The sequence below is a fragment of the Brachyhypopomus gauderio genome, unplaced genomic scaffold (genome assembly GCF_052324685.1).
Source record: "Brachyhypopomus gauderio isolate BG-103 unplaced genomic scaffold, BGAUD_0.2 sc296, whole genome shotgun sequence".
In the NCBI taxonomy this organism is placed as follows: Eukaryota; Metazoa; Chordata; class Actinopteri; order Gymnotiformes; family Hypopomidae; genus Brachyhypopomus; species Brachyhypopomus gauderio.
This window is the reverse complement of record NW_027507117.1, coordinates 24551-42500: the sequence shown is the minus strand read 5'-3', so window position 1 is coordinate 42500 and position 17950 is coordinate 24551. Positions and strand designations below refer to the sequence as shown.

At 49.2% G+C, this 17950-nt stretch overlaps 1 protein-coding gene across 1 annotated transcript in view; it reads left to right on the top strand.

The window, feature by feature from the left end:
- LOC143504544 (adhesion G protein-coupled receptor L3-like) overlaps positions 1-17950 on the top strand; it is a 110909-nt gene that overhangs the window by 72608 nt on the left and 20351 nt on the right. Inside the window, exons 4-7 of the mRNA XM_076995950.1 lie at positions 6392-6775; positions 10695-10798; positions 13078-13263; positions 16691-16729. Of these exons, the coding sequence (XP_076852065.1) occupies positions 6392-6775; positions 10695-10798; positions 13078-13263; positions 16691-16729 (713 nt within the window). The remainder of the gene's footprint in view (positions 1-6391; positions 6776-10694; positions 10799-13077; positions 13264-16690; positions 16730-17950) is intronic.

The window sequence follows — 17950 nt, the reverse complement described above, 5'->3', positions numbered from 1 at the left end:
TGGTGTAGTGAGGGTGGGTGCAGTGAGGGTGGGTGCAGTGAGGGTGGTGCAGTGAGGGTGGGTGGGTGCAGCAAGTGGGGTTTGGCAGTGTATGTCCTGATTGGAGAGTGTGTTGAGTAGATGAGGGTTATCATGGTTTATGAGCTCTGTGTCCTGCAGATGAAGGTTGTGTGTTCCTGGTAAGGTTCCTCCTGCTGATGGTGATGGAGTTGGGGCCGTAATGCATCTCATCGTCAACCTGCAGCATTGTGTGTGTGTGTGGAAGTTGTGAAGCGTGTTTCCCTGAATCATAACTTGTGCAGAATGGTAAATATTTCTTGTTGAAATAGGAAGCAATTATGCGTTCAGCGTCTTTATATGTAGTGATATACCCTCACTTGTTGCTTATGCCAGGAAGTACGGCATGTATTACTTCAGGCCAGTCAGAAAGAGTCGTAAAGAAAAGCAGATGGCAAATCATGCATGCACACACACAAATACACACACACACACACTCTCACACACACACACACACACACACACACACACACACACACACACACACACACACACACACACACCTGTCTCTGTGGTTAGTGCCCATTCTTTTTTCTTTTTTGACTGTTTCAATTATTTTTGTTGTTTTTTTGTTTTCCTTATAGAGATTCAGCCATAAAGGTTCTGGAGACGTTTCAGAAGAGCTCTCATTACTCACGTGGCCCAGGGCTTTTGTGGCTGGTGTACAGTGAAGCTGCCACGCACTCCCCACACACACACACACACACACACACACTCCCCACAGGGAGATGACACAGGAACCGGGTGCTTCCACAAATCATTCTGCTTTTTACACAGCGTCTGATCTGAAGTAACTGGCATGTGCAGTTTGCCACGAGCTGCGTTTAACATCTGCCTTTAGAGTCTGTAAAACACTGAAACACTGAGTGAGAAACTGAGTGATAATCACTGTGAATGTGATTGTTCGTGTGTGTGTGTGTGTGTGTGTGTGTGTGTGTGTGTGTGTGTGTGTGTGTGTGTGTGTGTGTGTGTGTGTGTGTGTGTAGGTGTGTGTAGGTGTGTGTAGGTGTGTGAGAGAGAGCATGTAAGTGGCTAATTATGATAGTGGCCTCAAATATTCATTCATGTATGGGGTGTATGGATTTGGGTGTGTGTATGTTTATACATGTGTTTTTGTGTCTACTGCATGTCAGTTGGTGTGAGTGTTCGTGTGTGTGCGTGCAAGTGTAATGGCAAACCCGATTGCTTGTTCAGTTATGTGTGTGGATTTTCTTCGTCTTTGTGTCTTCTGCGCATGTATATGCGTTTCTGCCTCTGTTTGTGTGTGTGTATGTGTGTGTGTGTGCGCATATGCACATTTTCTTTTCCCAAAGCAGCTTTTAGAGAACTTGCCAGAGGTTGAGATGAGTCTCCACACCCCTCTGCTGGAGGCGTGGCCTCTTCACACCACACCCCTCTGCTGGAGGCATGGCCTCTTCACACCACACCCCTTTGCTGGAGGCGTGGCCTCTTCACACCACACCCCTCTGCCGTGGGCTTTAATGGCAGCTCAGGCCTCCTCTGGTTTGGCTAATTCAGGCAACCTGAACAATTAAAGTGTGAGGTGCAGACAGACTCAGCCCATTACTGCTGTATGGTGTCACATTAGATCAGCGCATTAGCCTCACTCTGCAACGCTGATTCACTGCCAGCATGAAGCTAAGCGCTAATGCTAATGCTGGGTGGGAGGGGCTTCATTACGGTTGGTTCTCCTCACGCCACCGTCTCAGCTCCAGACCGCTGGGCTGGGCTCAAACGTTACCTGAGGAAGTAGATTTCTTTAAGCAGCTACCTGTATGAGTTCTTCTGCTTACTTGTTCTGTGTTGGAAAGAGAAAATCCTTGAGTATCGTAGTCCATTACCGTTCAGGATAGTATGTTCAAGTTCATTATGGAAGCTTCATATCAAACCAAAGAGAACCCTCACGCCCACTCCACCCTCACGCCCACTCCACCCTCACGCCCACTCCACCCTCACGCCCACTCCACCCTCACGCCCACTCCACCCTCACGCCCACTCCACCCTCACGCCCACTCCACCCTCACGCCCACTCAACCCTCACGCCCACTCCACCCTCACGCCCACTCCACCCTCACGCCCACTCCACCCTCACGCCCACTCCACCCTCACGCCCACTCCACCCTCACGCCCACTCAACCCTCACGCCCACTCCACCCTCACGCCCACTCAACCCTCACGCCCACTCAACCCTCACGCCCACTCAACCCTCACGCCCACTCCACCCTCACGCCCACTCCACCCTCACGCCCACTCAACCCTCACGCCCACTCAACCCTCACGCCCACTCAACCCTCACGCCCACTCCACCCTCACGCCCACTCCACCCTCACGCCCACTCCACCCTCACGCCCACTCCACCCTCACGCCCACTCAACCCTCACGCCCACTCCACCCTCACGCCCACTCCACCCTCACGCCCACTCCACCCTCACGCCCACTCAACCCTCACGCCCACTCCACCCTCACGTCCACTCCACCCTCACGCCCACTCCACCCTCACGCCCACTCAACCCTCACGCCCTCTCAACCCTCACGCCCTCTCAACCCTCACGCCCACTCAACCCTCACGCCCACTCAACCCTCACGCCCACTCCACCCTCACGCCCACTCCACCCTCACGCCCACTCAACCCTCACGCCCACTCAACCCTCACGCCCACTCAACCCTCACGCCCACTCCACCCTCACGCCCTCTCAACCCTCACGCCCACTCAACCCTCACGCCCACTCCACCCTCACGCCCACTCCACCCTCACGCCCACTCCACCCTCACGCCCACTCCACCCTCACGCCCACTCCACCCTCACGCCCACTCAACCCTCACGCCCACTCAACCCTCACGCCCACTCAACCCTCACGCCCACTCAACCCTCACGCCCTCTCAACCCTCACGCCCACTCAACCCTCACGCCCACTCAACCCTCACGCCCACTCAACCCTCACGCCCTCTCAACCCTCACGCCCACTCCACCCTCACGCCCACTCAACCCTCACGCCCACTCAACCCTCACGCCCACTCAACCCTCACGCCCACTCAACCCTCACGCCCACTCCACCCTCACGCCCTCTCCACCCACTCCACCCTCACGCCCACTCCGCCCACGTCCACCACTACAGTCCACTACTGTCCGTAATAGTGTTTTAGTTCTGTTAATTTGGTCTTTTACACTGAGTGTGTAATTGACTTCTGGTCTGCACTGCTTACAGGTCCAGTACTGCCTGCATGTGCTGACTGTCCCCTGTGATTGGCAGCAGATATCTGGTCGGCTTTAAGACCCTGGGGAAAATCAGCTCTCTAATCCAATTGCCATTAGTACTGGGCTTTTATGAAGATGTCTATAAAGTCAGTATAAAAGTGTGTATGTATTTAAAAGAGATAATAAAGTCAGTGATTTTAACTGATAGCTCTGGGGTTGTGTAGTTCATAATATTTTTATGTGGAAATCAAATGAGGTGTTTGAAGTCTTTTGTTGTTTATGATGCTATATTTGTTTGTCTGTGAAAGTCAACATCACTATTAGCTCCAGTGTCAAATGGCTGAGTCAGCATAATGAGAGCAGACAGACAGAAATTCACCTGCACTGCAGAGTGAGCTGGTTGCACATGTAGGGGTGTATTAATCCAGTGTGACTCTAGTGTGAGCTGGGGTGTATTAATCCAGTGTGACTCTAGTGTGAGCTGGGGTGTATTAATCCAGTGTGACTCTAGTGTGAGCTGGGGTGTATTAATCCAGTGTGACTCTAGTGTGAGCTGGGGTGTATTAATCCAGTGTGACTCTAGTGTGAGCTGGGGTGTATTAATCCAGTGTGACTCTAGTGTGAGCTGGGGTGTATTAATCCAGTGTGACTCTAGTGTGAGCTGGGGTGTATTAATCCAGTGTGACTCTAGTGTGAGCTGGGGTGTATTAATCGAGTGTGAGTGGAGTGTGAGCTGGGGTGTATTAATCCAGTGTGACTCTAGTGTGAGCTGGGGTGTATTAATCCAGTGTGAGTTGAGTGTGAGCTGGGGTGTAATAATCCAGTGTGACTCTAGTGTGAGCTGGGGTGTATTAATCCAGTGTGAGTGGAGTGTGAGCTGGGGTGTATTAATCCAGTGTGAGACTAGTGTGAGTTGGGGTGTATTAATCTAGTGTGAGCTGGGGTGTATTAATCCAGTGTGAGTGGAGTGTGAGCTGGGGTGTATTAATCCAGTGTGAGTGGAGTGTGAGCTGGGATGTATTAATCCAGTGTGAGTGGAGTGTGAGCTGGGGTGTATTAATCCAGTGTGACTCTAGTGTGAGCTGGGGTGTATTAATCCAGTGTGAGACTAGTGTGAGTTGGGGTGTATTAATCTAGTGTGAGCTGGGGTGTATTAATCCAGTGTGACTCTAGTGTGAGCTGGGGTGTATTAATCCAGTGTGAGACTAGTGTGAGTTGGGGTGTATTAATCTAGTGTGAGCTGGGGTGTATTAATCCAGTGTGAGTGGAGTGTGAGCTGGGGTGTATTAATCCAGTGTGAGTGGAGTGTGAGCTGGGATGTATTAATCCAGTGTGAGTGGAGTGTGAGCTGGGGTGTATTAATCCAGTGTGAGTGGAGTGTGAGCTGGGGTGTGTTATAATACCATAGATGTGCAGGACATGACTGCACAAGCTCTGTCTCTTGGTTGAGGGACGTTCTGTAAATTTCTCATTAAGAACCCATTTTCTTTGGCTAATCTTTTACCAAGCATATGGCTTGGTTACACAACACAGTTCTGAAGACCCTTTTTCTTTCTTTCTCTCTCTCCCTCACTCTCTTTTTCTCTTTCTCACTCTCTCTGTCGTTGTTCTTTTCATGCCTGCATATGGTCACCAGACAGATGGAAGTGTCATAATTAGCGCTTTCCAGAGACAAGTGTGTGAACGGCGTGTCTGGTACGAGGCTTATGAACGTCTTTTCACACACACCACCACACACATGCACATACGTGCACACACACACTCTTGCTGCCTGTTTCGCTTTGTTTCTCTTTTACTGTTTCCACATCCTTTTCTTTGTGTGTGTGTGTGTGTGTGTGTGTGTGTGTGTGTGTGTGTGTGTGTCCTAAATCCTGGGTGTTGAGGGTGGGGTGGGTGGATGTTGGTATGTTTGCCATGTCCTGTTTTAAGCTTGGATCTGAAACAATCAACTTCTTTCATAAAATCAGAATGTGTAACGTTTGTACTCCTGTACAGATCAGTGATTAATAATCAGAATGTGTAACGTTTGTACTCCTGTACAGATCAGTGATTAATAATCAGAATGTGTAACGTTTGTACTCCTGTACAGATCAGTGATTAATAATAGAATGTGTGACGTTTGTACTCCTGTACAGATCAGTGATTAATAATCAGAATGTGTAACGTTTGTACTCCTGTACAGATCAGTGATTAATAATCAGAATGTGTGACGTTTGTACTCCTGTACAGATCAGTGATTAATAATCAGAATGTGTAACGTTTGTACTCCTGTACAGATCAGTGATTAATAATAGAATGTGTGACGTTTGTACTCCTGTACAGATCAGTGATTAATAATCAGAATGTGTAACGTTTGTACTCCTGTACAGATCAGTGATTAATAATCAGAATGTGTGACGTTTGTACTCCTGTACAGATCAGTGATTAATAATCAGAATGTGTAACGTTTGTACTCCTGTACAGATCAGTGATTAATAATCAGAATGTGTAACGTTTGTACTCCTGTACAGATCAGTGATTAATAATCAGAAGGGCTGTGTGTAGCAGTGTGAAGGGTGAGACTCAGAGCTGCGTAGCTGAAGTGTGCTCTGTGGCCCTGCTGCACCACCCATGGGTGGGGTGGGTGGGGTTACTACATCCTTTTTAACTATTAAGTGTTTACTCTTGTTTTGGAGTTTAGATATAGATGGATATAAATATAGATGATTCCACCATGTCTAACTTGTTTCCTTTTTGTGAAGTGTGCTGTGTGTGTTCTATTACTCACTGTCTCTGGATGTGTGCAAAAGGGCCAGAGAAAGAGAGAAGGAGGGAGAGAGGGAGAGAGATATCAATGTTGCCCTGATTGTGAACATAAATTGGCATGAAGTGTGTGTCCGTGTTGGGGTTGGACGTGTTAGCTTCTGCCTGTGTGTTTTGCTGCCTCTCAAGTCAGAGAAAGCAACCAGCACTAAATAAAGAAGGTTTATATGTCTACCATCAGCTGTCTTCTCTCTCTCTCTCTCTCTCTCTCTCTCCCTCTCTCTCTTTCAGACATTGATAGGTTGAGAAGCAGGAGACTGGAGATGTTTGTTTGTCTTGAGTATTTGAGTTCTCTTCTGCTCATAGCGTCTCACACATTCTCCTGTTCTTCCTCAGAGTCTTCCTCCTCCACTAACATCCTAATGGACACCACCCCCGTCAGGATGACCACCCGCCCGGCGACGGCCTCCACGACGACCACCTCCACCACCTCAACAACCACAACCTCCACCACCACCAGCACCACCACCACCTCCACCACCAGCAGCAGCACCAAGTCCCTGGCCCTCACCACAGTTGCCCCGCGCACACACGTCCCAGCCACAGTCCTCCGTCCTGTGGAGGGCGCTGTCCCGGACGCCACAGCACGCCCGCCCCCCTCCTCCATCCTGCCCAATGTAGCCGTGGAGTTCTGCAACTCCGTCGTAGAGGGGGAGCTCGCCTGGCCAAGAACACGGCAGGGCATGGTCGCCTGGCAACCATGTCCCACTGGGACTATAGGTAAACACACACACACACACACACACACACACACACACACACACACACACACACACTCCAGCACGCCTGACTCCTTCAGGCTCAGTGACCACACACTTGTCATAGCAACGTACACACAGTCCTGGATGCCCAGAGACAAGACGCAGTGTGGTCACCATGGCAGTGTGGTCACCATGGCAGTGAGGTGACACTTTCTCCTATTATACACAAACATGAAAAAATGTTAGTAAATAAAAGCATCCTGTCTGTGCGCTGAGAGGAATCACACATTAGAGCATAACTAAGAAATCAGAGGTTGTACGTGTTGATCTGTGAGGGCCAGAACACACATACTGGATCTCTACCTGAGGAGGTGAAGTCACAGTCCTGAAACAGGTTAACTGTGAGGAGGTGAAGTCACGGTCCTGTAACAGGTTAACTGTGAGGAGGTGAAGTCACAGTCCTGAAACAGACGTTAACTGTGAGGAGGTGAAGTCACAGTCCTGAAACAGGTTAACTGTGAGGAGGTGAAGTCACGGTCCTGTAACAGGTTAACTGTGAGGAGGTGAAGTCACGGTCCTGTAACAGGTTAACTGTGAGGAGGTGAAGTCACAGTCCTGTAACAGAGGTTAACTGTGAGGAGGTGAAGTCACAGTCCTGTAACAGAGGTTAACTGTGAGGAGGTGAAGTCACGGTCCTGTAACAGGTTAACTGTGAGGAGGTGAAGTCACGGTCCTGTAACAGAGGTTAACTGTGAGGAGGTGAAGTCACAGTCCTGAAACAGACGTTAACTGTGAGGAGGTGAAGTCACGGTCCTGTAACAGAGGATACCAGTTGATTATATGATACTAGTAGGTTGTGATAACAGTAGATTGTGATTCTAGTCGGTTATATGATACCAGTAGATTATGATACTAGTGGATTATGGTATCTGTAGATTGTTATTAGTAGAATATACAATGTGATGTGATTATATGATGCAGGAGATTATGAGAATTAGATCCTTTCTCTCTAAGTGCATTAACTGTGAAGCCACTAACCCATGAGTCTGATCACAGCCTAAAGACTGTGTGTTCATGTAAAGGACAGAGACTCTGTCATTAATCCAGACAACCCTGTGAGCTCTACAACATGAGACCACACAGGAGCCCTCCAGTAAGAGCAGACAGCGCTCCAGAGAGAGCAGACAGCGCTCCAGAGAGAGCAGACAGCCCTCCAGAAGGGGCAGACAGCCCTCCAGAAGGGGCAGACAGCCCTCCAGAAGGGGCAGACAGCCCTCCAGAAGGGGCAGACAGCCCTCCAGAAGGAGCAGACAACCCTCCAGAAATTCAAGCATTTTTACACACCTTTCTGGGCACCAGGGAAAAGAAATCTGTACATGCACTTAAAGTAACACAAGTATCAATCTTATTTCAGCTCCCCAAATACATAAAATAACAATAAATTTTTTTTTGCATGGAATGTGAAAAGAAATAAGGGAAGTCTCACAGTACGAGACGTGTGTAAGTCATTAAACCTCACTGCAGCGTCTGTCTGCTTATGGCAGACATTTCAGTTATTTTATTAGTGTTTTATTCGTTTTATTTTATGTTACTATTGCTAATTTTCATGCTCTTAGTACTGTTATTTTTATTATCATTAGTTCCAGCAAGAATATTCAGTTTTATATTTTTGGCAATAACGTTTTTCAGAGAGAGAGAGAAGGAGTGAGTGGGAGAATGATGCTAATCCAGTTATGTTGAAGTAATGTTGCTGAGATCTTTGTGGTCAGTTGAGGGTGTCCAGTGATGCAGGCAGAACACACTCCCGTCATGACACCGTCAGTGCCAGAATATTACTGCACAGTACACACACACACACACACACACACACACACACACACACACACACACACACACACACACACACACACACACACACACACACAAATTCAGAGTGATTTCAAGCTTAAAATGTCCTAACCTAACCTTGTGTGTGTACATGTGCACGCGTGTTTGCACGCGTGTTAGGGTTAGTGGTTAGGGTTAGGTTTAGCATTAGTGGTTAGCGTTAGGGATATTGGTTAGGGTTGGGGATAGTGGTTAGGAACAGTGGTTAGGGTTAGTGGTTAGGGTTAGGTTTAGCGTTAGTGGTTAGGGTTAGAGGTTAGGGTTAGTGGTTAGGGTTTAGGGGTACTGGCGGAGGGATTATCGCTCCCAGCTCTCATGTCCAGATCTTTGGTGATGAGGTGCTGATGTATTAGAACGCTGTGAACCCCAAGATAATGAGGAGCAGCTTATGTGTGGCACACTCATCAAACGCCCCCGCCAACGAGCAGCAGACGCCCGCCACACGCCACTGTATGCCCTCTATCCCTCTCTCCCTCTACCCCCCTCTCTTTCTCCTCCCCCTCTCTCTCCCTCCCTCCGTGTCTTTCTTGATCTGTCAGAACTACCAAAAGAGGAAATGAAGTGTCAGTCAAACGTTATCAGTTTAAATGCGTTTGGAGTTTCTGTCCCTTCTTCCCTCTCCATCCGTTCTTCACTTCATCTCTCTCTCTCTCCTTCTCTCTATCTCTCCCCCTCTCTCTCTCTCTTGCTCTCTTTTGCTCTCTCTCCCTCCTGTCCTTGCGTACTCTGGCTGGCTTGTTGCCATGGTTTCAGGGTGATTGGCATGTAGCCTGGCTGATTAGCTGCTTCTGTTAAAACCCGTGAGTGTGTGTCTGTTGTCCAGGGCAACAGTGTTTACTCTCAGAAGTGCTTCCTGGTGCATGCCCTTCGCTTCAGGAAGTCCAAACTCCTCCTGTGAACGTCTGGAGGTTCTACTGGTAGTTCTTGTGGTTGTCCTGTTCTGATAATTGTCCTGGTGGTTCTAGTGGTTGTCCTGGTTCTTGTGGTGGTTGTCCTGGTTCTGGTGGTGGTTGTCCTGGTTCTGGTGGTGGTTGTCCTGGTTCTGGTGGTGGTTGTCCTGGTTCTGGTGGGCTGGTCTATGCAGCGTGGGACAACACACCAGCCACATGTTGCTCACTGCATCATGACTGCAGGGAGAGGAGAATGATATGCCTCCTTTTTGGGATCTCAATTGACCTTTACAAATGGACCTTTGCCAACAAACTCACACACACATCCACTCTCACACCCCCCCTTCACACACACACACACACACACACACACACACCCCCTTCACACACACACACACACACACACACACACACCCCCTTCACACACACACACACACACACACACACACACACACACACACACACACACACACACACCCCCTTCACACACACACACACACACACACACACACACACACACACACACACACACACACACACACACACACACACCCCCTTCACACACACACACACACACACACACACACACACCCCCTTCACACACACACACACACACACACACACACACACACACACACACACACTACAGACCACACACACACCCACACACACATACACCCCTCCAAACCTTTATCATGTAATCACACACACACACACACACACACACACACACACACATACAGACCACACACACACACCCACACACACATACACCTCTCCAAACCTTTATCATGTAATCACACACACACACACACACACACACACACACACACACACACACACACACACACACACACACACACACACACACACATACACCCCTCCAAACCTTTATCATGTAATCACACACACACACACACACACACCACACACACAACCACACACAAATACACCCCTCCAAACCTTTATCATGTAATCACACACACACACACACACACACACACACACACACACACACACACACACACACACACACACACACACACACACACACACACACACCCACTCACACATTTATCATGTAATCACACACACAAACATTGTACAGGTACATTAGTATTTGTGTCACTTCATAAAGGTGTTGTGTGTCTTGTTGTGTAGGAACTGCTTCATTTGCATGTCAGGGCCCAGAGGGACTGTGGGACTTACAGGGTCCTGATCTCAGCAACTGCACCTCTGCCTGGGTGACCATCATCAACCAGAGGGTAAGAACCACACACACACACCCACACACACATGTATGCAGGCACACACAGGAGGGGAAGAGCGAGCGATTTTATTCCTGTTACAGTCTGATGTTGAATGTATTCCCTACAGAGAGTGCGGCAGTGGCGTGTGTGTTTTCAGGAATGAGAAGTGAAGTGTTAAATCACGCTCTCGTTTAGCCGAGGCAGCCTCGCCCGTGTGTGTGGGGGTGCTGGGGGGGTTTGGGGAGGGGGTGTGCTTCATTAACCCAGCTCAGGTGATGTACAGGGCGGGCATTACGCCTCTAACGTGCTTTACTTTTATTCCTTAGGCGCATTTATGAGTCTCGCTCGTCATTCTGCGATTTGGCCACAGAAACTTAGACTTTCAAATGAGGAGGAAGCTGTCAGAGCCAGTCAGGAATGATAGAGACAGAACAACAGAGGGAAAGAGACACTGGCACACAGAGAGAGAGAGATTGAAACTGCAAGAGAGAGATGGGGGGGGGTAGAGGTGGGTGGAGTAATAGATGGAGGTGGGTGGAGTAATAGATGGAGGTGGGTGGAGTAATAGATGGAGGTGGGTGGAGTAATAGATGGAGGTGGGTGGTTCAGATTATAAACATGATGATGATGATTGCAAGAGATGGCCAAGTACATCAGGAAAAACCTCGAGGCGAGCACACACACACATACACACACACACACATATACACACACACACATATACACACACACACATATACACACACACACACACACACACACACACACACACACACACACACACACACATGCATACACACACACCACCTAGCCATGCTTAAATCCTGGACTGGTGAAACTTTCCCATCAACACTGAAATAATACCACGTTCCAGGATGAGTTCTCGTGTGTGTGTGTGTGTGTGTGTGTGTGTGTGTGTGTGTGTGTGTGTATGTGTATGTATGTATGTGTGTGTGTGTGTGTGTGTGATAACTGAAACTGGCCCACAAACAGTAATTTAAGTTGAACCAGGGGGCCAGATTACTACACATTTTCTGGTTACTCACACTATATTCCTGGATAGGCAACTCTAATCAGCAAATAACAGTGTTTGCTTCCCCCTGAGGACCAGCCTTTTAATTACATTCTTCCATTAATTAATAAATAATAATAATAATTATTATTATTTAAATTATAATAATAAAAAGCTCCTGGGAAAGAATGTAGAGAACTAAAAGGCAGAACTTCATTGGATTCTGTGTATGGCTGCATATATATTTGTCCTGAATTAAGCCCACAGACACACTATGAAGTGGTAACTAGCTTGCCTGTAGTCTGGAGTCTGGAGTCTGGAGTCTGTGTGTGTGTGTGTGTGTGTGTGTGTGTGTGTGTGTGTGTGTGTGTGTGTGTGTGTGTGTGTGTGTGTGTGTGTGTGTGTGTGTGTGTTTGAGTGTGTGTGTGTGTGTGTGTTTGAGTGTGTGTGTGTGTGTTTGAGTGTGAATGTGTGTGTGAATGTGCACCACCACTGAACTTGAGTATCCCTGACTCAAACATTCTGGTGATGAGTCTCCTGGTTAATGGAGGTTAGACAGAGTCTGTGGGAGGAGAGAGGCCAGTCCCACCAGGTGGAGGAAGAGAAACACAGTGATGTGAGGACCGCTAGCATCCACCTGCCTTTACTCACCAAGCGTCACAAGTCATCAGGCCCTGGAGTAAAAGACCAACCACAGCAGTCCAGCGAGTCCAAACAGCAAAACACAGCAGTCCAGCGGGTCCAAACAGTAAAACCCAGAAACAAGACACCAAGCAGAGATCAAAACCAGAACCGTTAACCCCAAAGCTAGCACTCTAAACAGCAGTAGAGAAAATCCGGTAAGACTTCACACTGAAGTAAAGCAGGAGCTGGTGTTAAATACTCCCACTAACGAGGTGATGATCAGAACAGGTGTGAAACGGGTGTGAATCACAGTTGAGCAGACTGGTGATGGTGACCTCTGTGGTCCAGAAAGGTCATGCCCTTAGTCGTTCGTAAGTGACCTAGATTAGGAACCCCAGGTAAACCGTACCATCTGACCTCTCTTGAAAGAGTCCCTAACCATGTGACCAAAACGTGTCCTAAGCATATCTAAAAAGCCAATGACACTGGGATCTTCAGGTTGTTATGCCTCTTGGAGTGAATGAGAATTGGGCGGGGTTAGGGGCGGGGTTAGGGGCGGAGTTAAGCGGCTGTTCATTGTGGATGTGAACCTGCATTTCCCTTCACACACTGAAGCCTTGGCAGTGATGTGGGGTGATTATTATTATTGTTTTTGCAGATTCGAGCTGGAGAGCCAGCAGCCATCATCTCTCGTGAGCTGTCGGAGCAAACCAAGACCCGCGTCCACGCGGGGGACATCACTTACACCGTGCGCGCCCTCGGACAGCTGGTGGAGCTCCTGGACGTCCAACTTCGCAATCTCACCCCCGGGGGCAAAGACAGCGCAGCGCGGAGCCTCAACAAGGTACCGCGGCCGCTCGGCCAGCACGGCGGACCGCCGCTAGCGTCTGTGTGGGGCTCCGCACCCCTGTGGTGTTTCTACGCCCGCTTTACTTGGGTCTGGATTGAGCGAGCCAGCTTCCTGGTCCTGGTGGTTGGCTTCCTCACGAGCTGTTCGACGTGCTGGTTCCCCTCCAACGGGCTTCGGACCAGACAGACAGCTGGAAGCTCTCGCACACTGTGCTGCAATTGTGTGACAGCTTTGCACAGACAGGTCTGTGTGGAAAAAGCTTAAAGAGATCCAAGCCCAGTCAAGTCAAATAACTGTTATTACTAGATGAATCGGGTTTTTTTTTCTCCTGGCCCAACCAACCCCTCCCTGGTACCAAAAAAAAAAGCCCTTTCTGCTGTCATATTGGATATAGAAGAGGCTGGTGTGGTTGTATACTGCCTGTTGGTGGATTTCAGACCTCATCTTTATCAGAGAGAAAGTTGTACACAGAGAGAGAGAGAGAGAGAGAGAGAGAGAGAGAGAGAGAGAGAGAGAGAGAGAGAGAGAGAGAGAGAGACAGAGAGAAAGAGAGAGAGAGAGAGAGAGAGAAGAGAGAGAGAGAGAGACAGAGAGAAAGAGAGAGAGAGAGAGAGAGAGAGAAAGTTGATAAAAAGGAGAAAGGTGGTGAGAGTTGAACATAAGGATTTAGATAAAGACAGGGAGAGAGAGAGAGTATGATGGAGTGAGAGAGAGATAAAAGGGTGGGGGGAGGGATGTTGGAGCTGAACAGGGCTGATTCTGGAAGATTCCGCTCCTCTTGTGTGAGGAAGGGCAGATCCAGTCTGGCAGCCCTGTCGGAGGCCTCCTGCTCTTCCCATTGGCTCCCCGAGTCCTCGGGCCTGTGTGCGTGCTCTGTGGCGGATCTCCAGACGGGCCGGGTCGCTGCTCTCCGCAGGACGATGTTTCTGCCACGCTCCTCAGGTGGGAGCTGGAGGAATCGCAGGATCCGGAATGGGAGCTGGCAGGGCTCGGAAAAGAACCCGCGGCACCGCCGGCGAGTTCTGCTGCTTCCCGGCATGTTCCGGCGCATTCCGACATATTCCAGCCCATTCCAGCGTGTCGCGGTGCATTGTGACGTGTTGCGATGCATTCCGGCGTGTTGCGGTGCACTCTGTCGTGGCGTGATGTGTTTCGCTGTGTTCCGGAGTGTTCCGTGGCACACACAGTGTACTGGAGGTGTGCGTGGGCAACACGCAAAGCACCTGGCTCCGTGCCAACCTGCGCATCCGCATCTCCTTCGTGGTAAGACATGTCCGCCCCCTCCTGAGGGTGGTGTTGAGAGACAGGACCACACACACACACACACACAAACACACACACTTGTTGAGCTCCCTGTCATTCCTAGAAGCACCGAATGGCTCTTAACCCACTGCAGCTCTATTACAGAACCAGAGGCAAAGGCACCGTCCAATCGGAGGCACTCGCCCTCATGGGAAACTGTCCAATCATTGCTTCAAGAAAGCCATGGAAGCAAAGTAGCTTTCTGACACCCTTCATCAGTTTTGACTGAGACTGAACTTAAATTTGATGGCTTGGTGCTAGTGTGTAAGCTAGAGTTCACCATTCATTTAACTGATAGACGCATCCCTACACAGAGCCTCTTCATGTTGGGGGTCCGGCTCAAAGGGGTGTTCTGTAGTCCCCGGGCGTGTAGGGTCACATGTTCTCATCTGCAGAAGGTCCCGGGGTGATGCGGGGTTAAGCGTCTTCTGCAGGGTCGGTCCGCCTGCTAGCGGCTGATCCGTTCGTGAAGCCCTTGAACGCACTACCGCGGGCCTGATCCGGAAGACCCAGCCTCTGTGGGCCCGAGGACCGCGAGCTTCGGCTCAGTGACATGACAAAGAGCACGTGAGGATTAAATCAAGGCTTTCAGATAACTGCGAAACCCTGGAAAATTGAAATGATTCTTCAGAAATGAAGATTAAATCAAGATTAAATCAAGTGGAATACTTGGAGGGTTTGGATGGACTAGTCGGTCTTCCCAGAGTGGGGAGCCTGAGGTGTGTGAGACGGGCGGCCCTGCCATGAGAGGCTGACTACAGAATGTCACACTCTGTTTACTTCAGCACCGCTGAGCCCTGCCACTGTGCATGCTGGGATAGCGTTAGTGTGTTTGCCTCCGCCGAGCTCCAGGCGAGCGCTCCTCACTGCCTGGCTGTTGTAAGACAGAGAAGACGCTCTCATCCTCCATTAAAACCTGCAGGATGTGTCTGCGGGCTCACAGGTGCACTTATCGCTCGGAGGAGAGAACGCCTCTCAAAGTTACTCTCAAATGTGCTCTCCATCTGTCACTGTGTGTCACAAGAGAAAAGATGAAAACTCATGAGGAAAAAAGTCACCCTCTCTCTCTCTCTCTCTCTCCCTCTCTCTCTCTCTCCTTTCTCTCTCTCTCCCTCTCCTCTCTCTCTCCTTTCTCTCTCTCTCCTCTCCTTTCTCTCGCTCTCTCTCTCTCCCTCCCTCCCCTGTGCCCTAGCCCCCCAAGGTCTCCTATTCCATTGCTCTCTTTTCCAGTGTAATTCTTCTTTGCTGGTGCCACACCCCCTCCCCCCACACTAGCCTTAGGGTTTGCTCACCGCGCTCTCTTACGTATGTTCTTGGAGCACTCCCCTACCGTACACTCCCCGCTCTCGGAGAGTGTTCTCTGAGCACTCCGTCCCGTGTGCTTCGCTAGCAGGGAGGTGGTGTGATCGGTGATCCCACAGGGGAGCGTGCTGACGGAATATATCCGAGGCTTTTTCAGGCGGAGAAGCGCGTACAGCTGCTCGCGGTCGAGTCCGTCTGTCCGTCTGAGTCCGTCCGAGTCCGTCCGTGTCCGTTTACACGAGGGCCGTCGGGACCAGACGGCCATGTTTATTTCTGTCCTGTGAGCAGTGCTGGGTCGTTCAGAACATGTACACTCCTCCGCATCGGCTTCTGGAGGCGCACAGGAAGGAAAGGGTTAGTTCATTTGGGCAGGGTTAGCACAGGGGGCGGAGTTAACACAGGGGGCGGTGTTAGCACAGGGGGCTGGGTTAGTTCAGTTATGTGCTAGCTTGAATGCTAAATTCTATAAAACAGGAACAGACCCTTGGAGACGGGCTGAGTACAAACCTGTTTTAGTTATGTCTCCCACTTATCGTCTCCCTCTTTTCTCATGGACGCTCTCACACTGTGTCTCGTCTCTCTCTACCTCTCCACAGTGAGACACGTTCTCACCTTCGGCTTCGAGTCTGACTGCACGTCAGAGTCCAACATTTCCAGTTATACCTTCCTGACTGCTGTCACAGTTCAAACAAAATAGTCATTATTTTAAAGATTGTGTGTGTGTGTGTGTGTCTCTCTCTCTCTCTCTCTCTCTCTCTCTCTCTCTCTCTCTCTCTCTCTCTCTCTCCTCTAACTCTTGTCTAACTGGATTTTGCAGCTGCAGAAAAGGGAGCGATCCTGCCGCTTCTTTATCCAGGTATTTCAGTGCTTTTCTCTGTTCAACATCACTTCACTCCCATTCCATTCACACACACCCCTGTGTGTGTGTGTGTGTGTGTGTGTGTGTGTGTGTGTGTGTGTGTGTGTGTGTCTTGTATCATGCTGTGTTTTTCTTGCCTCCCACCGCTCTCCTTTGAGGCCTTGAACTAAACGAAACCTCCACCTCTGCAAATTGCTCATAATAGTCTCGTTCAGTGCTCAGGGAGTCCATGGTGTGCATGCTAAATGCAAACAGACACTCTTTGCTTATTCACATTTGCTGAATAATGTGGTGAATGGGCAAGGCCTCAAAGTTTGACCCCTCTCGCTGCCCGTAGTGAGCGGAAGGACACCGCATGCCCCCCAGGCACTGATCAGAGACCAGTTTAGTAATAGCTAAGAGTGCATCTTTAATTGCTCGATAATTTGCAATAAAAAAAATATATATATAATGATAATAAAAACAGGAATGTGATCAGTGACTCATACATTCATCTTTGCATTTACATTTAAAAGTGTTTCAACACACTGATTAATTTCATTTCAATTTTATTGACTTTCACATGCTGTAGGTGAGAAAGAAAAAGCTGACTTTGTGTGTGTGTGTGTGTGTGTGTGTGTGCATGCGTGCATGCATAATTGCAAGTTGTGGAACCTCTGTTAACTGCCGCCCTGTGGCTGACTGTATTAACACAGCGGTTTTATTTCTTTGCCTGTGTTATGAGGGATGGCGGTGTGCTAATGTGTGTGTGTGTGTGTTCAACCACGTGCTCTTCATTATTTGGGTGGAGATGAAGTGTTTTCCTCTTCGAGTTGTGGATAGCGCACTTAACGATTTTATTGTTTTAAAAGATGAAACACACTCGAAGTAGAGCTGGAAAAAAATTTCAGAATATATTCATTAGGGATGAATAATAGGAGAAATGTGTCAGAAGTAGCACACGGCTGTTGAACTAGGCAATCCATAAACGCCTTTTATGCAGTTTACACACAAAACACACATAAACTAACAGCAGCAAACAAAGATTGCTCAGAAACCTGGAGGAGGATGAGCAATAATTGCACATGGAGCATAGAGCGATGGTTTGAGCTGAGAGCGATGGTTTGAGCTGAGAGCGGTGGCTTGAGCTGAGAGCGATGGCTTGAGCTGAGAGCGGTGGTTTGAGCAGAGATCGATGATTTGAGCAGAGATCGATGATTTGAGCTGAGAGCGGTGGCT